The sequence below is a fragment of the Corvus brachyrhynchos genome, unplaced genomic scaffold (genome assembly GCF_000691975.1).
Source record: "Corvus brachyrhynchos isolate BGI_N302 unplaced genomic scaffold, ASM69197v1 scaffold12, whole genome shotgun sequence".
NCBI lineage: Eukaryota > Metazoa > Chordata > Aves > Passeriformes > Corvidae > Corvus > Corvus brachyrhynchos.
Window position 1 is genome coordinate 727,978 of NW_008237885.1, and position 25,274 is coordinate 753,251.

The window sequence follows — 25,274 nt, forward strand, 5'->3', positions numbered from 1 at the left end:
CTGCTGAGTGCATTTCATTGGAGGCAACAGAAGAATATTAAAAACATTAGACTGAGTGTAATAATGATATTACTTTACTGCTCTGAAAACACACCTACAAATTATTTAGAAGTAAATACTCCTGCTTCCAGACTAGTCTCAGGTCTTCACAGTTTGGCTGGGGCTGCTAGAGAGAGGAAGAATGGGTTTATCAGTTACCCTCACAGCAAGCTTTCCTACTTGTGCGCAACCAGAAAAATGGTAACGTGCCTGTGAGTGTGTGCGTATGTCTAGCTAAAATATTTGATGGACTTCTGTCTGACAAAGACCAAACTTCATCTTTTCTCACAGGAAAAAAAAGCATCTCTGAGTGGAGATTTTTGAACAGGAAAGAAGGCAGAGAGCCCACCTGCATTACCACACTGCTCAAGGTTAGCTGAGGAGAGCACGGCTGTCTGATCTCAGACCATGAGTAAAACCATCTGGTTAAAACCTGCTGAGTGTTTTCATAAAGGTTTTTTTTTTTAATAGGCATTTAAACGATGGAACAGCAGTCTTGTAGTATTTATGTCACTTGGCATTTTCTCTGGAGTATGCCTCAATAAAGTGAAATGCTTCTCACTCTAGTATTTGTAAATATTATTATTCTAAACTTATCTTAGCTTTGATCAGTCTACCTCAAAATAAAATCTGACAGCTCTCTAAGGAAATGCTGTGCATATAAAATCTGCTGAGATTTAGAGCCTGATGAAACACCGGTCTTGCAGGACCAGAAGGAGTACAACGTCCACAAAAGCAGGAACTCACAAGGTTTCAGAGAGATGTTGATTCAGTGCAGTTCCATGACATCCCTACTAAAAAATTTAAACACAATAAATTAAAAGCTCAGTCTACTGGGTGTGGAAGCAAACCAGGAATCATTCAGGGCACAGTAAACAGGAGCTGACAGAGGGAGCATTCAGGAATGAGTGCGCCACACCGATGACATCATCTGAAGTCAACAGTTGTGCCTGACTTTAACATGGTTACAAGGCCTAAGAAAAAACACAAGTTTTCCACAGATCTTGGAAGGCATTTTCCAACCATGAAGCATGGCCCTGCTGCCATGCCTCAGACAGCAAGTACTAGGTAAGCTACATTGGCTCCTGTTCCACAGCCCTGTGGCAGCATCTGCATAAGCCAGAGCTTGGCTGCTTTCCCTGCTCCATGCCAGCACCAGTCTGCTCCATGGGGGACACCAACATGGAAGCATGAAAGCAATGAAGGCTGGTGGCAAGACTATACCTCCAGACCACTTGTTGCCACAGATAGCACCGCCCTGTGAGGCAGCAAGGGAAAGGAAACAGGAGGGCATGGTATACTGGTGGAATACAACTGGGGGAAGGTCACATGCAACCCCCAGGAGCTGGGAAGTAGCTGCAGCAGGTGGCAGTCCCCTCCTCCTGTTTCTGTTGACAGCCAGATTCCTGTATAATCAATGAAAAAATATTGCAGCTCCAGAGAACAATTCTTCCCACCCCAAACCAGCCACCCGAGCACACTGGCAGGGAACTTTTCCTAAGCAATACAGGGGTATCTTTTACCCTGACAACAAGGAGCCCTGACATCTGCTTTAACGATCTGAGATGAGGTGAGCCCCAGCCAGACTGATATACCAGAGAATTACTGTTTTTCTTTTGATGTGGTATTTACTTACACCAAAATAATATTATAAATTTATTACAATGAAAAGAAGCTGACTTCCAGCTACACATCCTTATTGCTTAATGCATTTTGAACTGGTCTTTCATTTAGCTCTGTGAAATCACATTTTAAAAGTCACTTTACATTTTCATGGAACGTCAAGTTTTAAATTATGAATAATGCGCATCCCTACATTTAGCTGCAAGCTATGAAGGTACCCAGTCAGACTAGCCTACTTTACGCATTATACATTCAACATTTTGCTGTCTGCTCATTATCTCAGTCCTACTCAATTCAGCCTCACTCTACTCCCACCAAAATCCAAAACAGTATGTTGCTTATGATCTTCCAATGGTGAATATTTTATTAGGTTCAACAATTCTTTCATGTTCTAGCAAACGCCAATCATTTTAAAAAAACACCCCTCTAAATGATTGTTTAGGCCATTCTTTGACATATACTTCAACACATTAAAAAAAAAGAAGTAGGTTTGGACACATCACACCACCTCCCACGGTAAATTCAGCAATTATTTTACTAATTATCTACCAAAAGATAAGTACATATGTTTACGGTCAAATAGTGGTTTTAACATTTTTTATCTGTTCAGCCAAATAATCTCTGACCCCAGCCTGAACAAGATCTTTGATCAAAAGGCTTTTGTTAATTTGTTTGTTTTTACATTACTGAGCAGTAATGCCAGCTTAAAAAATCCAAATCAAATAAACACCTTCTTCTGAACATCTGAAAAATATAAGTCCCATTTTTGGTTGAAGTAAGAAATAGTTTCACGTGGAAACACAGACTACTCTGTTTTCCTTCTCTTCTTCAAAACTGCTGCAAATGGGTCAGAAAGAAGTTTGGGTTGTTTTGGGTTTTAATTACACTTGCTTGTACAGTAGTAGCAGCTCATAGGAGAGAAAATAATTCCTTTATGTTCATCTAAAAGAAAGGAGTACATTCATTATTCACACCTGCCACCGTATAAAGGCAGATCTTTCTTCCACTTATGCCCTGTTCCTACCACATTCTGGGTGCTCAAATGCTCTGAAATGTGACAATTTGATCATGCTAAATATTTCACAAATACTTAAATACTACATGGCACAAAGGTTAAACACAAGGTTTAAAACTGTATTTGCTCTTTCATGGTTAATCACAAAAAAAATCCCTGATCAGATCAGCCAAATCAGATTGACAAATTATTTTTATACTCCAATTTAACAACTGCATCGAAATGATTGTGAAAACTTCATTCAGTAATTTCATTACTATTTCTGAAGTCATACACAGTTGTAATCACTACTAAAAATAACAACCCCACATTCTTAACAGCACAACTTTCTCAGTTATTTGAAACTGTTAAAAATTATGTATGTATCTACAGTTTTGAAATGAAAGGAAAACAACCAACAACTGCTCATGATAAGCAAATAGTATAAAAATAACCTCATGGATGAGATTGAGCTAAGGGTTCTTAAACAAATGATCCTGTCAGAAATTTATACTTCAAAGAAGGCTTGAAAACTACTCACAGGAGAACAATGCTGTCAGCATCTGAAGACAAATTTCATATTTTAAACAGTTCTCCTTTCTGGCATAAAATGAAATGCATAATTCATATTTAACAAAAGTCTATTTCCTGAAAGGTGGGATTAAAGGCAAGAAGCACTGGTCTGAGCGTTGTTGCTCTGGACCTAATACTGCCAAGACACTTGGAGATCCTCTGCCCTTTTTCTCCTCTCCTCCCTTTCAAAGTGCAGGTATTAATCCTATAGGAAGGATTAGATGACTATAAAAATAGCATTAGACCATAAAGATAGCTCTTACACCTGGGCTTACTAGCTTTTACCTGGCTGTTCAGCTTAGACTGGGTAGTTGAGAAGTGTTGGAAGAAGTGTAATTCCTCACTCCTACACACCAGGCCAAAGAACGGCGGAGAAGTGACACCTTCGAACAGAGCAGCCACACGCTCCCACCACTACTTTTGAGCAGGCAGATCCCCACCCCAGACCTGCAGCCACCAGGTATGCATCCCAGTTGAAAAGAGGGTGTAGAGGAGGCAGATTTTTATGATAACCTAAAGGCACCTCGCTCCTTTTAAGATATTTTCCATTTGAATGTAGTTGAAGGCTCCACTCCTGGCACGTATCCCACATGCTTTTGCACAGACTGTGCACATACCATCAAAGGGCGGTCTGAGGCCAAAAGCAGTAACAGAATAAGCCTCTTATGCTGCCTTAAAAACAGGCAATTGATCATCTGCTGTGTGTGTACAATGAGACTATTTAGCATTCTTTTCTTTCAAGATTTTAGTGGTCTGCTTTTACACTCACCACATAAACTGTATTCCCTTCATGCCAGTGATTGCCTTCCACAGTCTCTGATGTACACTTTTACCCTTTGGTCAGTTTTAGTGGTGGTGGCACCTTTTTTTAATCAGCATGATTTTAAGATATGGTACTTTTTACTTCAGGTATGTTTTACTGCCCTTAAGAAAACGGAGCTGCAGAGTTAGACTTCCCCTGCGCCCCCGCCACCTATCAGCTATGACAAACTTCAACAACGACTATTTTAGGAATTTCATTGCTAACCAAAAATCAACACAGCAAACAATTAGTGAGGCAAAAAATACAAAGAGAAGGAGTTTAATAACCCTCTAATTTGCTTGCGTTTCTAGCATGGTCTCCAAAAGAAAATTGCAGTTTTCTACATTTGAAACATGGATTTGTTATTGTAACCACAGTCTTGGATTTCTGATCGTGACAAACTGGTTTATGTCAAAATATTTTCTAAAATAGGCTGAAGCAGAAGGACTGCTCTTACTAGACCTTAAACTCTCTTCCAGTGCCCAAAAATCAAATTTAGTAGAAATAGCCAACAGTAAAATTCAGGTGAACAGTAAATACTAAATAATCCTCTTTAACAGTTAAATTGCCGTGGAAGGAAAAAGAAAAATATTATCTAGCAAAGCTAATGAAAAGTTTTATGATGAGGCTATTTTCAGTACTGCTTAGTTAAGGTTTTTCTTATAGCAGAATCAGACAAATACAAAATTCAGCTACAGTAAATCCTCAGGTAACTATACATCTCCATAATTACAGTATAGTAAAGCTATGGAATTGGAGGCTCTGCTTGGTCTACTTTCACTTGGCTCATAAAATTACAGTTTTGTACCTTAATGGGCAAACACCACCCACACTGTATTTATTATAGATGCCATTTCAATGTGCATGAGAGGACACAAAAATGGAGGAGAGATGGGCTGGGCACCTTCAGAACTGAGCCTTTTACATCACAGACCATCTTCAGGTATAATGCTCCAATAATTTGGTTTCTTTGCAGTTCTTACAAATGCAAACTGATATTAATACTGATTTTATTTGCCACCTTTCAATTACTCAAATTTCCAGTGGACAAGATGTTTGTTACTGCAGAATCAGCAGCAACCACCACAAAGTTAGTGGAGCCCTTTGCAAAGAGGAAAGAGGAAGAAACAGGCAGATTCATGGAGCCTAGAGAATTTCCTCCTCAGGTAACTGTATGGACAAAATTACACAGAATTTATTTCACACATTCATCTCTCTGCCATCAATGCCAAATTAAAACTGAAGCTTCTCACTGGCTAAACACCACGAACCATATAAACCAAAAATATTCAGATAGTCTAAGTACACATCTGTTTATTACAAAATGTTAGTCATGGTGAAAAACATTAACAAAATACCATGATTAGTTTCCTGGTTCACTGGTTCCTTTGGCTCTATTTACAGCATTTTAACTAGCTGGCATTTAACTCTCAGTTAGAAAGTACAACTGATCTTGTATTAACTTTTCTGTACTGATTTTACAAAATCCTACATTTTACACATATGCACCTAAAATTCACTTTATCAACTTAAAAGTGGTGCTCTGATCACACCTGCTTATGAATTCAGCTGGAAAACTTCATCGTTATCTGCCTAAAAATCGTCTAAGAAATTGTCCCAATGGGGACAACACACGCCTTCCCATGAAATGTGACTGCAGATCTCAGTAATGCTGAAAAACCCCTAACCTCAAAAAATATCAAACTGCAAAAACAGGTCTCTGCAGAAGCTAATTAGTCCTCCTGGAAAAAACCAAAACCTTGTTTCTTGTAGTACAACCATAACTTCCTTCAGATAGATGTAAAACATTTGTGGGAAATACGCAGTGGCAGAGCAAGTCTTTTAAATAACTGTTTAAGGCTGCAAAATTTCACACACCAACAATTAAATTCTTAGACTTCCAGTGGAAACCTCTTGGCAGCACCACTGTTACTAAACCCAAGTTACTTCCCTTGAACATCATTAAAATGCACCGTGTGGACAAGAAAAATGAGGCATTAAAAGAACAAAACTTACTATGAGAAAACTTACTAAAAATATGTCATCTTATTCCCTAAATTAGCTCCTGTAAATGCTGAGTCATCTCTGCCTAATTTTACTAGCAAAACTTAAAGTGGTTTGTGGCTGTTCTTTCTCCCCTCAGCAAGGCAACCATCCACTGCTGGAAGTGACTATTTTCCTTTCTGAAGAGTATCATCCACACGATGTATTCCAGCTTCAGAGCCTCGACACTGTGTGGTTATGACTTGCAAAAACCAGAGCCAGCCCATCACGAATTTACGATCTTGGTGAGAGTTGCAGGGTAGATGCATTAAACAGTGCTTTCCTCATGATACGAAGCAAACTACTTCGCAAATCAGCATGTAAGAAAGGTGGAAGGCAACAATACTTTTGTGCTATGTGGCTTTTTTAAAACCAGGCGCACACTAAAAATTCTCTGAAAAGCTGTGTTTTGTTCGGAGGGGCAACAAGGGACAGAGTCACACCAAAGCCATTCCAGATATGACATGAAAACCTTTAGTGAAGACACAGGGATGCCAGCAGGCATCTCTCTGACGAAGATTACCTCTGAATTATCTATGTTTAATTGACAGCCAAGGGTGTAACCAGGCAGATGTCTCCATCTGGCATGAGCTGCACCTCCACCACGAGGCTCTGCCTATAGGGATGTGCCTGCCAGTGTTCTGCAGCACAAGGATGCCCACAGCACAAGCCCAGCATGTGCGCTGTGGGCACTGGCTTTGGAAAACATGCCACAAGATTTGTTTTGAGAAACTAGATGGGAGTTTGACATGAAGCTGATAGAACCTCATTTTTCAGAACATTTTCTTTATGGAAAGCTGTTTCACTAAAGCTCAACTCTGGAACCAAGCATATACCTGTCAAATAAATGTTGATATTACTTTCTCTCCCTGCAAGCAAAAAACTGAATGAGTTTAACCCCCGGCCCTGGCGCTATTTAGCGGCACACTGTGCTCGTTGTTTCTTGGGAAGAGCTGCAACTGAGGCTCAGAACACTCATTAAAAATACCTCAGATTGAATTTCATAGCCGACAACTTTTGAAAAGGAATATAATGGCACCATTCAGTGCTTTCAGTGTAATTCAGCAGCGTAGCAGCCAGCGTATAATTGGGGATGGAAACCCCAAACTCTGTGACACCCCTCACCCCTTGCCTCCCACTTTACCACTCCTCTCTCTGCAAAAATCATTTAACCACCTTCTCAGATTTTCCTTTTTTAACATTAAGAAGTGCTTGCTTCTCTATTTTGTTTTCTTTGCCTGCTCATTTTTCCTTATTTTCTTTCCGCATAAGTAAACACTTTAATAGAATGAAGAAGTAGGCAATTCTTAAGTCATCAAATGTGAAAACAGAACCCTTATATACAGACTGGAAACATGAGAACACGAAGTGTTATGAGTATATGGGAGTTATTACTATAAAACCAGATTGAGATGCAAAGAGGCTATTTACTATTTTTATTTGGATACATTTTAGTTCAGCCATGATTGCACTAAAATCCCTTGAAGAAAATAATTTCATTTAAATGCAAGAAGCCTAAGACCTGGAAAAAAATTCCACAACAAACCCCAACAAAAAGTAAGAGGTGTTCAGGCAAAATATTAAATCCTAAATCTAAAGCAAAACTAAATGGAACAGGAAAAACCTTTCCATCAGTCTCAACATTACTATTAATCTCAGAGTTCACACCATCTGGGACTGTACATATTTTACTTTTTACTTTATCAGAGGAAGGAAAGCACATTTTAACAACTGGATACAGAAGTTTCCAAAAAGGACACCCCTAGATGAAGCCTTCAAGCTGTGGCTGCTGCTAACCTATAATGTAGTCATTTTACACCCTAACTTTTTGTCTTCAGCTAGGCCACTGATCCAGCTGGATCTAGAGCTCTGACAGCCAAAATGCAAGGCAGGGTAAGGAAGCCAACCTTGCGTGCAATTTAAATTAAGAGTTTCTGTAGGACCCTTCTGGTACCAGCCTGTTTTGCATTTGGCCTGTCTAAAGAAAAGTTTGGCTGCAGCATTCTGCAGCTGCTCCAGATTGGATGTGGAGTAATCTTGTATTTGAGCGTGAAACTGAAAGAGATGATCTGAGCTCACTTCTAATGAGCAAAATGCATACCAACAATGCATTTTCACGGAAGCAAAACTTGCAAGAGCAAAACTAAGCCTCAAAAGCGATCTCTTCTTTAAGTATCTGAAAGGCAGAACTTTTGAGTAGTTTTTCGCCAGTCAAGTCCCCAATACACAAGAGTTCCTTTTTTGGTTATGCAAGATCTGTCACCAACTTGATGGACATACAGCAAACGTATTCAACATTTCTCTAAGCAGCCTCAAAAGACCTTAAAACTGAATATGCTTGGAGTCTGATCTGTCTTTTAAACATGCAAAGACACAGGAGAAAAAGTGAGAACTGTCTCTACTCTTAGGGTATTTGTAAGGGGAAGGGACAAACTCTGTTTTGTGCATCACTGAAAAGTGCAACCTTTAGTCTGAGACACAAACTAGAGTGGACAGATGAGTTAGGGGAATTGGTATGGTAATGATGCTATGATGATTCTTTGCCTTTTCTTTTATACCCCTTTTATATACCTTTTTATAGCTTTTTTGTATTCTTAGTGGGTTTTGGCCTACATTCTTAGACTTATTTTGTTAAGCTAGGAGACTAAACATCTTAGAAGCCTTGTAGTTAGGGATCAGAAAGCCCCAGACACCAAGGTCCTCTCCAGAACACATTTTGTAAACTGAGATAGGACCATCCAGGGGGAGATTCCTTGGGGAGGGGGGCTCACGCGAGCCTCTCACTGGGGAATTTTTGATAGATATGCTAATTAGTAAGACCTATAATGTTATACCAGATCTTTTGTGGGTGTGCATTGCAGTGTGCATTTCGGCGCATTCCACCTGGACATGTGCACCTAAGGATCCTTAAAATAAATACCGAGGTAAAACCCCTTTTTCCCTTCTAACCGTGTTTGATTCTTGATTTTAAGACCAGGAAGAGGCATCAGTAAGAGTTACAATAATGGCTGCTTCTACCAGCAGATTTCAGAGGCACCTCATAATGATGTAGTCAAGTCACAATTTCAAGGAAAGATAAAAAATAACTACCTCCCTTTTTAATACAACTACAGCTTTCAGAAAGATCCTCAGGAACTTTTCCACTCTCCCTTTGCAGCCTGCCTGCAACTTGCAGTGTCTCCTCACACAGCAGATGCTCTAAAAAATCCATCCATGAGTCACCTCAGGTCTCTGAAAGGTGGAACTGCCTCTAGACTGTAGCAGTCTGATGAATGGTTATGTTAGTGAACAACACGTAACCGTGGCCATCACTGACGGGGAGCACAAGTGGAGTGGTGCTGGTGTGCACTGCGGAAACTGACTTCACCTTCAGCCACTTCAAAATCCAACCTGCTGGAACTGACCTGTATGCTGAACCTAGCATCAAACAGCAAGGCAGCGCAGGCAGAGCGAGATCTGCTTATACATTTGTGGCAAACCCGGGAAAGAAGGGATTTGTGCTCGTATCTCTGGGGCAGGAGGAGGTGAAGAGGGAAGAAAGGCCAGCAGGATTTCCAAGCTGTACATGGTGTCTGTTAACAGCACGTGGTCTGAGCTGGGCAAAAGCCTCTCATTAATCTCCAGAGAGCTTCCTCCTGACTGTGAGCAGGATTTTACTTTTACCTAGGCAGAACATTCAACTTTCAGCTGATTTCCCACTGCTTCTGCATGTGTGTGTGTGTGCATATTTATGTGTGTGTACCTTACAGAATTGCCTGTGCCTGCAGTTAATGTGAAATACTTCAGAGACAACAACTTACACCTTTCTGCTTCACTGCTCATTCAGCCACACCAACTGTTCAAGCTAAGGAGATTCCCAGGAGATCTGCTTTGTGTCACCCAGATAGAGGCCTCAAATATCAAAAGAAAGCATCATCGTTTACTATCACAAGTGCATAAACGCAGCCTCTGAAACACAACTTTTATGGCTTCTATTTTGTTTTCATGTACAACAATATTTTCCTTTATACTCTGTTTAAAAATGTGTGTTGTACAGAATTAGTTGCTGTGATTTGGGCTTTGGACAAAATTGCTAAAATATATCTTTAGGCACAGCAGGTTTACAAAGGCAAATGAGCCACTCAACTGTTTTTTTCTTAAGGCCAGAATACAGCACTGCCATATTAGATACCACTTAGATATAAAAGAGCTTTATCAGCAACAACAGGCTTCGTGGGAAACAAGCACTCTCTGTTCAAGGTACGTCAAAGAAAAGTCTTTGGGGATGTGCTATCAGAAGTCAAGCATCAGGCAGCCACAATGCGACTTCTTTGACCACATTTTCAGTCTTACGTTGAATTCCTCCAGAAAGAGTTTTAATCCATTTAACCTTGAGGATAATGTGTGTAACTGGAAAAGGATTTGATTTTATCTAATTTGTGGGTTTTTCTTAATGCTGAAACCCCAGTCCTTACGTCCTTAGAGACAGAATACATCTCATTTTAAATTTACATTTGTAAATATGCTTTGTTTAATGTTAATACCCAGGTAACTTAGAGATTCCTGGGCTACGTGAGAGCAATACATTTTATTTACAATGTAACAACAAAACTGGATCATCGAATCATAGAATATGCTGAGTTGGAAGGGACACACTAGGATTATTGAAGTCCAACTCCTGGCCCTGCACAGGACACCACAAGAGTCACACCATGTGCCTCAGAGCGCTGTCCAAAGGCTTCTTGAACTCTGTCAGGCTGGTGCTGTGACCACTTTCCTGGGGAGCCTGTTCAGTGCCCAACCACCCTCTGGGTGAAGAACCTTTCTCTAATATCCAACCCAAACCTCCCCTGACACAACTTCAGGCCATTCCCTCTGGTCCTGTCACTGGTCACTGAAGAGATCAGTTCCCTTTGTGGGGAAGGTGCTGACCACTATGAGGCATCCCCTCAGTCTCCTCTTCTCCAGGCTGAATGGACCAACTGACCTCAGCTGCTCCTCATACAGCTCCCTCTCCAGGCCCTTCACCATCCTCTGGACATTCTCTAAGAGCCTTATAACTTTCTTATTTTGTGTTGCCCAACACTGCACACATGACTCAAGGTGAGGCCGCAACAGCGCAGAGTAGAGCAGGACAATCCTCTCCCTTGATTGTGCTACAAGTGACTATTACCGAGATGCCTAGTACGAAACGTACTAAATATACTTCATCTTTGCCTATTTATAAAATGTTAAGGTTATCCATGTTCTCACCAGCCCTCAAGTGAAGTTCTGTGCCAGCATATATACATACTTCAGTGATCTCCACCAAAACACTGCTGTGCTACCAGCTTCAGGAACTATCTTTCTTCATCATAATTTACTTAGAGAAGTCAGAAGACCCTGTCAGACTCAGAATAAATCGGCATTGGCCAATGATTACTGCTAATATACTTCTTGTACTGTCCTTGATTGTTAATCACAATGTGTAATAGTGCTTGACAAACCACCACGTGACTAAACCAGGGAGAGATGTAACCCTGATCTGGTATTAAGGAGCCAATATTATCAGCTTTTGCTTTTTCAGACTGTAAGTATTTCTTAAATTGTTGCAACCAAACAGCTTGAGGCATCCTGTCTACTCTAAAACATCAAGCAAGGTCTTGGCCAGGAGAAGGATAAGAAAGGTAAGTCAAGACACATGTCACTGGCATCCTTCTGGCTTTTTAATTCTTCCCAGATCATCAATACTCCTCAACAGGTCCATCCAAGCTAACCAAAGGCAGCAACTTCTGAGTGAGTCCCAGAGGGAGACTCCTTCAGACCACACAGTGGGGGGAGCTGAGGGCCATCATGTCCCAGGTAAGCCAAAGTGCTGCAGTTCTGCTTCTAGCTACCCAGAGAACACAAAGAAAGAAAAAAAGTCTTCATGTTTGTACTAAAATAGCAGGTCTAAAATCATGCTGAGGAAATGCAAATATTAGCAAACATAGAGTTCTGTCATAATTGGAACTCACATCTCATCCCCTCTACTGGTACTAAAAATCTTACAAAGTAATTACTATGTGCTACAAGTAGCTACAGAACAAATTGCTCCAAGCGCAAAGTGCAGTTTACTCAAGTGACAGTCTGATACAGAGATTAGACCAATGACAGATTTAGTGTGTGGCTCAGCCTGTGGGACCATCACACTCGGACACCATCTTGGCATTGGAAACAACCAGTACTTGCAGTTTAAGGAAGCACAAATGCCAACAGACAATACCTCCTATTGCTCCCATATGCTGGCATCTGCCTACAGCCACAAACTACCCCTACTTTCTCTCCACAGCCTACAGAGACAGGGAAAAGGGCTGAAAACAAGAAAGTGATCCAAAAGAAGAACTCAACGCCCTCCCAGGTAATTCCTTTCATCCCACATACCACAACTATAAGCAGACTGTGAACAATTAAGGCCAGGAAAAGTGATGAGTTATGTTCATCACTGCCAGTAACCATTTATACCATTTATTCCAAGGCCACACACTTCCTTCTCGCTTATAAAGAAACATGATTTCCCAGCACTGAAACAGGGTGCTCTTCACTCTCAGTCACATGCTAACCAGGACACACAATCTCACATTATTTACTAGGGTAGATATTTACCCCCATGACCCTCAGAGCCTTGTTTGACTTGAGATTTATCCATTTTTAACAGCAATTAAGCATCCAGTTGCCCTGGAATTCCTTCATGTCAAGTGAAAAGAAAAGGTACTTTCAGAGAAACACTCAGGCCAGGCAAAACTGAACAGATGAAGCTGGCCTTTATCTCATTGCTACTTTGCTTCTCCCCTTGGATTCCATGATCTTTAACATGGTGGTGTGCTTATTTCTTGTTATCATTAACATTCATGAGGTATTTTGTCTACTGTGCTGTTAGGAAACAGATAAGTGCTTACACGAAAGATGTTAGAGGACATAATCAGCATATTTTAAATAGTCTTCCGAAACTGAATCCAAATGACTAAACTACTACAGACAAATATTTTCCAATTAAAAAAAAATGTAGTTCACATCCATTATGAATGGATAGCTCTCACCACCAGCTATTTCAGGATATCCTGACATTAAATCAAGTATTTAAGGAAGGGCTTACATTTCTTTTTGAGTGATGCTGAATATATCTGGATATGTGCCCTTGCTGGAGATTTATAATTAGGGTTAGGATTGCAGTGAGTAATTTTAAAAGCTTGAGAAATCACAAGCTCTGTCTGACATCACAGGTGGATTCAATACTGAACATAAAAATTCTACAGACCACATATTTGCCATTGTACAAAAAGCCATTCATCCTGAAAGCAGTAGAAACTTGAACTTCCCCCATCACCTGCACTTCAGCAGAAGCATGACCAATGTTGCTCCACTCCTGATAATTATAATCAAGAGATGACACTATTAAAATCCACTTCACTCCTCATAACTACTGGCAACAGTGTCCCCAGATGTCCCTAAATGTGCTTGTGTCCCCAAATGTCCCTAAATATGCTTTTAACTAAGGCAGTGAGTGCATTAAAAGCAATGGAGTTCTGTCAGGGCTGAGCTGTGGCAATAATGGTGGACTCATGCAATCCCACAGCTGTGCCAGTGGCCACAGTGGAATTCAACTCACCCAACTTTGGCTGTCTAAAAGTTATGTGTTATGTCTAAACTGATCATCTGGCTTGTCTCTCTGCAGCTGGACATGAGAGAGGTATCACGATAGGAAATTCATCCCATCTGGAGAGAGATAGATCACATGCTTGGGGTGAATTGCCCACTGGCACAGCTCTCACCCCACTGACAACTGCGAGAGCCTTACTCCTTGTGAATCTGATGTTCAAACAACTAAAATGAGACAAGATAATCTTATCTGAAACTTTTGCACAGGTAAGATCATATGGTCTCACACACTTTTTGCTTGCAGTTTTTCCACATGCCAGAGATACGACATACGTGGCATTTCCTGTCCTGGGAAACAGAAGAAAGATACATTCTTATAAGGCTGAGAATTTAAGCAAGATAATGGTCTTGAAAGGCCTGAAGAAGACAATAGCAGACAAAGCAGAAATAAAGACAGTAGGATTGAGAATGTATTACAAGACGGACAGGTCCCCACAGCTGAGCTACAGCACAGGCTATGATTAACAGCAAAATCCTCCTTCTTCTACATGTGTTGCCCAACATGTAGATTTTGCTTCTAATTCTGGTTTAAAAGTCTCAAGTTGTCTCAAAGCAAGAATAACCAATTTCATTCAGTATCATGCTGAGGTGTTCTCCTGGAGAAACTGGCTGCTTGTGGCTTTTTGCTGGTGCACTGTTTGCTGGATAAAACTCTCCCAGGATTGCTGGGCCTAGAGGGTGGTGGTGAATGGAGTCACATCCAACTAGTGGCTGGTCACCAGTGGAGTTCCCCAGGCCTCAGTACTGGGGACAGCCCCATTTAATATCCTTACTGATAACCTGGACAAGGGGATCAAATGCACCCTCAGTCAGTTTGCAGATGACACCAACTTGGGCAGGAGTGTTTATCTGCTGAGGAGCAGGAAGGGTCTGCAGAGGGATTTGGACAGGCTGGGTTGATGAGCCGAGGTCAGCAGTGAAAGTTTCAACAAGGCCAAGTCCTGGGTGCTGCATGTGGGTCACAACAGCCCAAATTGTTGGACATGAGGAAAAATTTCTTCATTGAAAGGGCTGTCAAGCAGTGAAACTGGCTGCCCAGGGAACTGGTTGAGTCACCATCCCTGGAAGTTTTAAAAGATGTGTAGATGTGGTGCTTAAGTTTTAATGGTGGACTTGGTAATGCTGGGCTAACAGTTGGACTCGATGATCTTAAGAAGACTTTTCCAACCTAAATGATTCTATAATTCTATGAAAAGAAGGATTTCCATGTACTTTTAAACTTAAGTGATGGCTTGAGGAGATTCAGAGTCCAAGAGCAGCCTATCGAATAAGGATCGAATTTCAGCTTAGCAGAACCACCCTGCAAGGTGCTGAGAACCTGTGCTGAGTGACTCCCCAGCACTGCAGAAAAATGGAGACGCTCTAAAAAACTTGCAAGGCCAGCCAGCTGGAACGTCCCACGGTATTTCCCAGAGCACATGCGGCCCTACAGGCAAAATTTTGCTAGCAGAAAATTACTCAGCAATAACCTTCAAAACCAACGAAGAAACTCAAATAGGAAAAATGTGACCCAAGCTCTTTATCTGCAGGCTGCTGCTTTAGGTCTTATTAGAGGCCAAATAATGGGAACAACATGTCTGTCCAAGAGCCATACTTCCAGTTGTGAAGAACTGGTATTATGAATTAAAAGTAACAGTTAAATAACCAATACAATCAGTCTCTGAATCCAGCATGGTCACACTAATAGATCAATAAGTGATTTGGAAAGATACAACTTCTAAAAACCATTATATAGCTATATATTTATACAGTTACATCAAAAATACACACAGGCATGCTTTTTTTTCCTTCACCACTTAGTGTAGCAGGCTGAAAACTACCCATGGCACACACCATGCATGCAGTTATACAAGGGGCAATTTATAGCCCTGTTTTAATGACTGCATTTGCCACAGGCAAAAATCTGCTTACTGTTACTGTTATTTCTAGCAATAGTATACTGTATTAAACAGACAGGTTTTTTGCAAAAAGACCCAAAGCACTGCCTTCAAATCCAGCATAAAACATACATTAACCTTTTATGCTGCTGCTAAGTGGTTTGTGAAATCTGGTTTTGTGATTACATTTAAGATGCTTTGTGCAGCCAGTATGAGGCAAGTATCCTACACAGGGGCTGGAAGGACCTCTAAAGATTCACAACAGGCTTGAAGTACTACACGTAAATCACAGCTCCAAGCATTACAGAACTCCATACACTATAAAAAGATAAATAAGTAAAACCAAATAGAACAAGGCTTTGCTTTCTTGAGAATATCTGAAGCTCCTCAAAGCTGACAACAAAAACAGCCTAGACATTCAGATCCCTACAGCACTAGGTCTTTAACAAAACCACACCTCTAACCTCTAAACAGTCATATAAGTAACACTCCAATATATCGTAACACAATTGCACAATAGGATACCAGGAACTGTGCTTTGGAAAGAAAAGTATAATTTGCTTCGTTTTCAACAGGTGTCATAAACTGAAGACTCGATCCTGCAGTTAGAGCATTCAATGGAATGAATACTCTGTATCCAGGATATAGTACTATTTCTGATGGTTCTTATGTGAAAACAATGGGTACTATTCATAGAGAATCCTGAGCCACTGCTACAACACCAAGTATTACATTTTCAAACCATCAAACACCTATAAAAAGACTGATGGGAAATACCACCCAAAATTCTGTGCTCAGACTCACCTTTCAATACTTACTATTCTGCTTTACTTTCCTGAGGAGTTCCACTTTTCATACTAGAAAAACCCAGAACTATAGACTTTGGTCCCTTACAACCACACACCTTGAACCAAAAATTCTTAATGTCTTTGGAAAGTCTCTGACCTCAAGAGCATCACTATGTCTGAATTAATCTGTGAGTACTGTTTTCACTAAACAGGGGGTTTTTCACACTCAGCAACATGGCAACATGCTCTTCTCAAAAGAGTTTTTTTCTTTTAAGGAAAAAACTTTGCAATCACTGTGCTGGCCACTACATGGCTGGTTTTTAAACATGTGGGTTATAGTCACAAAGGCATCAACCACCAGCCTTTATATCAAAACTCTGCCCATAAGTTACTTACTGCTACTGAAAAACAAGTTTGTTTCCTTAAGCCAAGAACAAGCACAGGGGAGGTAAAAGGATGAGGTTCCAAAAATCCACTAGAACTTGGCAGCCCCCTCTGCAAATTTCCCCGGCACACTCACAAGGGAAAAGGCCAAAACTGCATTTGGTAGTTCTACTTCATTTCTGATGTGTGCACATACATGTTTTACCTGTAGTCTGTGCCACTACAGAAAGGCACACACTATCACAGACAGGCACATTTCAAAGCCATACAGAAATAGAGAAGAGCAAGCTTTTCCCACTCCATAGCAGTTTACTCGCAGATAAAACTTCAAGTCCACTAGAATAAAAATTAACCTTTGATTATATCAAGACTGAAATGATAAATATTACATTTCCTCAGCCTTGAAAACATATCTTCTTTCTTTCTTGACATTTGTTTATATGGTTAAAACAAACCCAATCTTTTAGCCAAATACCATAACAAAGAGAAACAACTAAAGCAACAGCTGCTCTGAGTTGAATCTGGGTTTACTGATGCTTTCAACTCAGAAGTCTAAATGCCTGCAATAACAAAACCAAAGAAACTTACTGTAAATACCCCAAGAGGTGAACAGAAGTCTAAGCAGGAGATCTGAGGAAGAACTTGAGCTTAACTGAATGGTCAGTTTCTGAGCTACCTTCATATTTTTCATCTCACAAAAAGGCACAGCCCAAAAACAGACCCTGTCACAAGAGTGGCAATAAACTTCCTAACTAATCCCTAGTGCAGGGACTCACATAGGTAATAAAATTTTTTCAGGTGCTGCTGGATTGTAAGTGGATGTCACCTTGTCACCTTCTTGCACCATGGCTGGCAAGCCTCAGCAGCAGAAGGACCCAAAACTCCTTTCCCTCCAAGCTCTAGTGATTCACAACCATCACGGAAGTGTGAAGGTAATGGTATTCCTTCACTGAAGGTGCAGGGCAGAGGAGGAAGTGTAAGTGGATTTTAGAGAAAACCTGTGCTGAACAGGAGCAGAGAGCTGAACATCAAACAAACTGTACTTTGGGTGTGAGGAAAACAGAATAAAATAAAAACAAGTGTGCATGGTATATTTTAATGTTCTTTAGTTTGCCACTTCAAAGTGGTAGGTCTTTCCTCAAAGAGACTGATGCCCAAAAAAATACAAACCTTATGCCTTTTTCAACAAAATTTCTAGGCTATTACCATCCTCTACGTGCAATTCAACACAGAAGCAATGCCTACAAAAGCAGAAGAAACTCTAAGAGAAATAATTAGAAATATGGTATCCAGTGAGACCAAGATACCCCAAAAATTGTTTTTGACAAAGGCATCAGTACTCTTCCACAAATGCAGCTGAAATCCAGCATGTGTGGTCACATACTGCTGTTTCTATATATAGTGATAATCATCCAGAAAAGCAAAACAAAATAAACCCCCACTATTATTTTGATTTGAGTCTTTTTGGTAAAAACTCAGCAAATCAATTCCAGAAAATCTGTTACCGTGAACTGTCATGCAATTAACCTAGGTATAGTCAAAATATACTGGATTGGTGGGTATGAAAAAACATTAGCTTATGTATTTAAATGATGAATTACCTCCCTAAGAGACAGCTCCCTAAGACTGTGCAGTTAAATTAGAAAAGTGGTAACACAAGCAGCAACTGGCCCATCAAGACTTTATGATCTTGAGGGTCTTTTCCGGTCTAAATGATCCTGAGATTCTATTCTATTATTCTTCATTTTGCCATTTCAAACCTGTATCTTTCACTGTGGGCATCTTACTTGCCCAGCCACTAGCAATCATGATTCTTTAGGAACCAGATTATCAAAAGACTGTTTATTAACAGAGAACAAATAACCAGGGGAAAGGTTTTTTCTCACTTTCAGGCATCTCAATTTTCACCTTCCTTGACCCAGAATTTGAGACACACAGGTGAAAGTCTGAGATAAAGATAGAAGCTTCCATGGAGCTAATCCATCAGAACCCTGATTACCAAAGGTCTGACACAATGTCCCATATGTTCACAGACATCACCTTAAGTACATGAAACAAGCCCAGGACACGGACAAATTTCAAACTAAATCTTTCAGGTGACTGAGGTGCAAGTCTTCAGTTCAATCAGCATTTGTCACTGAAACTCCCGAAATGTCAGCCTAGTTTTCTGATTCTTAGCATTCAAGTTTGAAAAGTGTGTTATCAAAGTAATGTGAGCAAATATAACCTGCAATGATTAGCTGGGACAACCGCCAGAGAACGCCCATTCTACCTGAATTTTTGTATCATTTCCACTCCAGCTTTCCACACACCACCAGTTACACTAGCTACATGATACTGGGTTAGACTACAGCACCTGGGAGGTAAGCAGCATACCTTCTCCACTCTTTTCTCATACTGCCATTAAAACACGTCACATATTAAACTCTCCTTAATCTTTAGAATGAAATGTTAATCAAAAGCATATGCATACCTTTGATTACACTGATTTTTAGGGGCAGCATAACCTTATCTTGTCCTTGACTATGCTACTTCTAATGTAACTGGGACAACATTTGAACATTATGACAGGCCACTGTGTACTGGGGATGGTTTATAAGTTTAAGACAGTTGGAGGCTATACTGATTTTTCTCTTAGTTTGCAATGATAAAGGTGACGTTGACCACAGATGAACAAAAGCCAGGTGTCAGGAAAGCAAGCAAAAGCAGAAATAAAACTCACTTATACGCTCACATCAGCTGCAGCAGGACATTAACACAAGAGCAAGTGGGTATTAGCCTGGCCATGAATAAGTTTACACTAGAAACTAGAAGACATTTTTAACTGTTTGATTAGTGAGGTTCTGGAAGAGGTTTCCCCAGGGAATTTACAGGGTAGTAAACATAACTCCTAAATATGCTTAAATTAAATGTACTTTAAATAAATGTAGTCAAAACAAATATCAGATGGGATTATATAATATGGCTGCTTGTAATGTGATAGGACCATTCCCAGTAACCCAGAAAATCAAGTCCCAGCCTATACTTCCAAATATAACCTAAAGGAACCAAGCAATGCCAACTCACGATTTCCTCATGAACACAGAATTTTTCTTCTCTAAGCCCCATTACTGAGGCTGATGGCAGAATCTGTTTTACGTTTGAAGAACGAATAAATAAAGTGTTAGCCTGGGGTTTGAGGTGAAACACTTTTAAAATATGAACTCTTCAAGCTCAAAATCCAGAAGGCAAATAAAAGAACAAAACATCTGTTACTTCTTAAAATCTCATGGTTTCTAAGCCACTGGAGGCAGAGGGAGGCTGATTCATGATTTCTGAATGCTTAGGTTGACAATTCAAAGAAGCAAAGTGTGAAGGAGTCCAAAACTCAGCACACAAAAGCACTATGATGCCTAAAAATGGAAGAGTGTAGATAGCTAATTTAAACATTCAACTTTCAAATGAGACTTCTTGAAATTTGCTGCTTTAGAGCAGGAAGCAGCTATGAGCTTTGACCACAGCCCTCTGGTTGCTCAAAAGCTCTCACTCAGCCGGTTGTCCTGGGCACAATGCTTTTTTGTTTTTCAGCTGTTTTGAGGTCTTCTTCCTTGGTTTTGTCCTGATTCATTGCCAGTCATAGTTCCTCCTCCTCTAGAGGTTGGTCATTACTAAAGAAATATCAGTAGACCAATTAAAAAAAAACCCTTTAAAAATATGTTGATATGTGAGGCAAACCATGGACTCTATCCTGTTACTAAGAGGCTCCTAAAACTCCAGCTAATTGTAAAAGCACCTCTACTTCTCCGGTTTAGGCTCGCTTCTTCATCTGTTTTTAAAAGACAACTTCCTCTCAAATATTTACTTACATTGGCTGTGCATATCCGCACTCAAATGAGACCCATGTACTGCAGTAATATTAAAATTAATTGTTACAATTATAAAAATTAATTTCTATTATTCCCAGCCGACTCCTGAGAGCAATTTCTCAAGGCAGGATCAAACCCAATTATTTGCTAGAGGTAATGAGGATGATTGAGAGTTCTCATGTTTTTGAAGATGTGGGCAGACATGAGTTTCAAACACAAATGGTGGGATGCTGAAGAATTCCTTTCCCCTGTGTGCTATCCAGTTCACAGTACCTCCACAGCTGCTCTGGCTCTCTGGCCTCATCCCTTCACATTTCCCTGACAATTTTCCAGCTTTGATTGCTCTGTCTCTTTATACCATCTGCTATCTTTGACATGACACATCAGAGAAGCAGGAATATCTTCCTAGGACACAACACCAGAACACAGTCAGACCTTACCACTACCTTGACAGCTTGAACAAAGTGCAGCTACAAGGGGAAAAAAACCCCAATAAAAACCAGCTGTCCTCTCTGCTACACTAACAGCAGCAAACCCTGCATTCCTTGCAGAGCACAAATGCTTCAAAATTTGATTAGATCCTTGATGGGAAGATCCAACCTCCAAGCCACTCTCTTGTGACAAACAATTCAATTTGCTTTGAATTTCATGCAAGGCAGGTGCCATGCTGTAGGCTTTACACTCAAGTTAGACTTGATTAGTTTGAAGGCATTTTGGACTCAGTGGGTAATCAAGCATCCCATTACTGTCCAAAGAAAATATTTTTCTAAATAAAAAGAGAAGGTCAGGTGCTGACACCAAGTACAGGAACGCATTCTTATATACGCCAAAATGAAAATTTGGGGAAGATATCTCAAGAGCTTTGATAAACCAGCAGCATTAGAAAATTCTTCTAAAAATGGGCTACATAAAAGATAGCACTTCAGTGTGTCAGTAGGAAAAGAGTAAGTTCTTGTTTTACACTTGGTTTTTTTTTTCAGGCCTGTCAAGTCATACCCAAACTCTTCAGCTTTTTCCACCTTTACCGTAACCTACATTAAAGGGCAAAATGAGTCAGAAGTTAATGAGTATCAGCCTCTAAACCCTTCCCAAATTACATTCCACCGAGGCACAAACCTGGGCTTTGGTCTTCTGCATCCCAGCATCAAGTATACTCCATGTCAAAATCAAGTTTAGTGAGAAAATACATCCATGACCTCTGGAGCAGGGAAGTGAGCTCATGACTGCAAACATTTTCATAGGCAAGGTCCAAAGCCAAGCACACTCAGCCTGCTCTCCTAGAGGCCACAAAAACACAGAGGAGCACCTAACACTTTCTTGACTCTCATCTGGCTGGGCTCAGGGTCCCTGCTCACTGCAAGGAATGACACTTAACAAAAACACTCAGCTCCTGCTTGTCAACATTTCAAGGCTGAGTGTTTGTCCTTCTCCATGTGCCTAATGGTCAGGAGAGTGAAACCAAAGCTTCCCATTGAATCTGTAACATGAAGTTACCACAAAGAGCCAGGAGTGAACAGTGTTACACCCGTGAATAGAAACATTTATAGATTTGTTTTCACCTGCCAGGTTCCCTCTGTATTTTAGAAGGTAATTATAAAAACAAAAAACAAGACTATTTTTAAAATTCATGTTAGTTGGTATTTGCTGCTCGCACATTAGGGAAAGGTGGTCACTAGGACACAGTCTGAGCCATCCACTTCCTTCACATATTGTGCTATATTCTGCTGTAACAGAATTGCTGCTTCGGACCTTGGAAGCAGCTGCTGACCTTGAATTAGCAAGAAAAAGTTAAATATTTTGGTGGTAACAAAACAACTGTTGTATGAGTAATAGTTTTATATTATCCCAAGGGCCACAGTTTTGTTTATAATTACTCAGAAATAACTTTTTCATAACATAAACTCTCTTACTTGAGCACATCTCTACAGCTGCATTAGCCTGTTGTGTCTGCAGTCCAGAAAATGAGAATTCAAATCCTTTCCATATTTTTTAAAACATTGTTTCCGAATGCACAATCAGAGGAAAATGACACAAGCATACTTCAGTCTGTTCTCCTCCCAATCTGAACAACAAACTACAGGACAGAAGAGAAGCAGAAGAAAAATCTGCTGAATTCTTCAAGAAGTCCTTAATCTATAATTAATGTCAACAACCTCTAAAGTCTGTAATTTGTGCATCTCACATTCATATTTTAAAGGTACAGTAGTTCTGAATTATGAACTGGGTATGGAGACAGTTTAAAAATTAATTAAAGAGCATTATTTTCAACAGATAATTTAAATAGCACTGGTTTTCACATGGTCAAAACTAATTTTTTCTTTGAAATTAAGAAAATAATTGTTAAGCACCTCTTGCTAAAATCTCTAGCCTTTTAATTTTACTTCCATAATCACAGAATCATATAGTTTGGAAAAGTTCTCTATGATCACCAAGTCTAAGCACTAATCCAGCACTGCCAAGTCCACCATTATGCCATATCCCTCAGTGCCACATCTACATATCTTTAAATATGTCCAGTGATAGTGACTCCACCAGTTCCCTGGGCAACCTGTTCCAATGCTTGTTAAACCCTTTCCATGAAGAACTTTTTTCCTAATATCCAATCAAAACTTCCCCTGGTGCAACTTGAGGCAATTTCCTCTTCGCCTCCTAAAGTATGATCACAATAATTCCCATGCTAGTGCTCCTCAACTCAAGGCACTGCTGTGAATTAATTTTTCTCATCAAACCACTAACACACTGATGTGCTACACGTACACTGACTTTCTGAGTCATGCCCACTCATGTAAAAAAGTTCTGGCCACATTTAAAAAGCAACGAGTTAAGTGCATTTCACAAAATACTCAACTCACCATTGGCCACTGTGTGTGTGACTAGTCCCTACAAAACTGTTGCTTTGGTAATGAAACCATCACTCTTCCTCCACTTCATCATCTTTCTCCTAAATTCTGTGTACCTGGAATTATGTTGTATACGTAAAATCTCCACAACCCAAAATTCTTCAATAAAATAATCTTTCTCACACTCTGTTTGAATCTGTCTGCTTCTAACGAAGGCACTCAGGTCTACTCCCAGTGCTTGCAGGACTTAAAGTTCTTACAAGAATGTTCTTCATCGAGCACAGGACTCTTTGCCATCAGTTAAGAGAGTGCATACATTTCAGTTCTGCTATGGAAAGGAATACTCAAATCCCAGTAAAATACCACTTCCTCACTGGGATAAGAAACACAAAAGGGAAGAACTGCATTCCAGCAGAAGAATGGGTATCAACATGGCTGTAGCATTTGTTGTTGAACCATCAGTACCGGGAAAATCAACTGGATATGCCCAACAGCAGGAAGATTTTTGTTAGTCTTTACAGTACTCTGCCAACAAAAATTTGAAGACGGCAACTCCAGGCAGCCACTACCAGTGAAGAAGACTGGAGGCAGAGGAAAAGGTGGAGTGTTAGCATTTCAGTTTGGATCCAGTTTCAATGCAATGATGCTTGTAAGCACAGGCACAATTGGCAGGTATGCAAGCTGTAAAGCCTCCAAAGGCTCCTGCATTTGTTTAGGTAACTTATTTTAAGTAGATGGTGCATGAAAAACATGCTACATGCCATAGAAGTAGATAGTGCCATCTAGAGTTGGGTTGTCAGGCACTTTCCATTATTAAACACTGTCTTCAGCTCCATTTAAAATTTTGCTAAGTCACGTTTCCACTCTATGCAGATTTTCTTAGGGAGCTTTCGACCACAGCAGTTTAGGCACACTACAGAAAATTAGAAGAGAGAAACATTCACTGTATTGCAAGTATTTCTTTGCAAAGTTTCAGGTGGTATCAGGCTGCTGAGAAAGGGCTTAAAATCTGGACAAGGAATAGCCTACTGTCAGAACCATTTCAGGAAAAAGTATGCTGTTTTGAGAAGGTCTAATCTATGGCCTATGACACCTGTATCAGAACGTGGAACAAGGCTGCAGCCTTAATTCTACAATGTGCTTATGTTTGAAGGCTCAGGATAACAATGGGAACATTCTTTTTGATATTTTTATTCAACAATTTCAGACTTATTTATTTAAAAAATCACTTCTGCTCCATCCCAATGAATCAAATTCTTTGCAATAAAAGGACTGACACAAGCACACATCCACCTCCTCCCACCAGAAAACATCCAGAAGATTGTCTGAGAGCTGAAGACAGTGAACAGAGTGAAAATTATTACCATATGATCCTTTTCTCTCTGCGTCCAACATTGTCTTCTAGAAGGACTTAATGATTTCAGCTTCTTATAGTCCGAAACTAATGTAGGATTTAGCTTTATGACCACAGAATCTACTGATGTTTTGGCAGTAGAGAGGAGCACACACTGAAATTATTTTGAAGCTGTCATTTGCATGTACCCAGACAGGCATGCAAAACCAAACTGAGATATTGTTCAAAATCCCCATGGAGATTCACACATTTCAGCCTCTCTCTCTCCCTTGTGACTACACTGTTGTGTCCCATTAAAAGTCATCTCAATCACAGAGACGCTTACATTAGTAATTCCAACAGGGACTGCAGCTTCTTGTTGTATCATCTCTCAAATGCCCAGGAGAGCTGTGCTGCGAAGCCGAACACCTGAATGTCCTCACACTGATGACAACTGAAGACTTTTGTGTGTGACAG

The 25,274-nt window shown here is 40.2% G+C and overlaps 1 protein-coding gene and 1 long non-coding RNA gene across 6 annotated transcripts in view; one reads left to right on the forward strand and one right to left on the reverse strand.

Moving 5' to 3' along the window:
* Positions 1-25,274, reverse strand: part of FARP1 (FERM, ARH/RhoGEF and pleckstrin domain protein 1) — a 203,470-nt gene that overhangs the window by 72,134 nt on the left and 106,062 nt on the right. Inside the window, exon 1 of one of the 5 annotated variants that reach the window (XM_017732622.1) lies at positions 25,144-25,200. The exons of the other annotated variants lie outside the window; for them this stretch is intronic. Coding sequence (XP_017588111.1) covers positions 25,144-25,185 — 42 coding nt within the window. The 5' untranslated portion in view covers positions 25,186-25,200. Of the gene's footprint in view, positions 1-25,143; positions 25,201-25,274 lie in introns of those variants that run through there. 5 annotated transcript variants of the gene reach the window in all.
* Positions 3,566-5,560, forward strand: LOC108446302. The gene is made up of 3 exons (XR_001861450.1): positions 3,566-3,689; positions 4,879-4,974; positions 5,076-5,560. It is a non-coding gene; the product is annotated as an uncharacterized LOC108446302 (long non-coding RNA).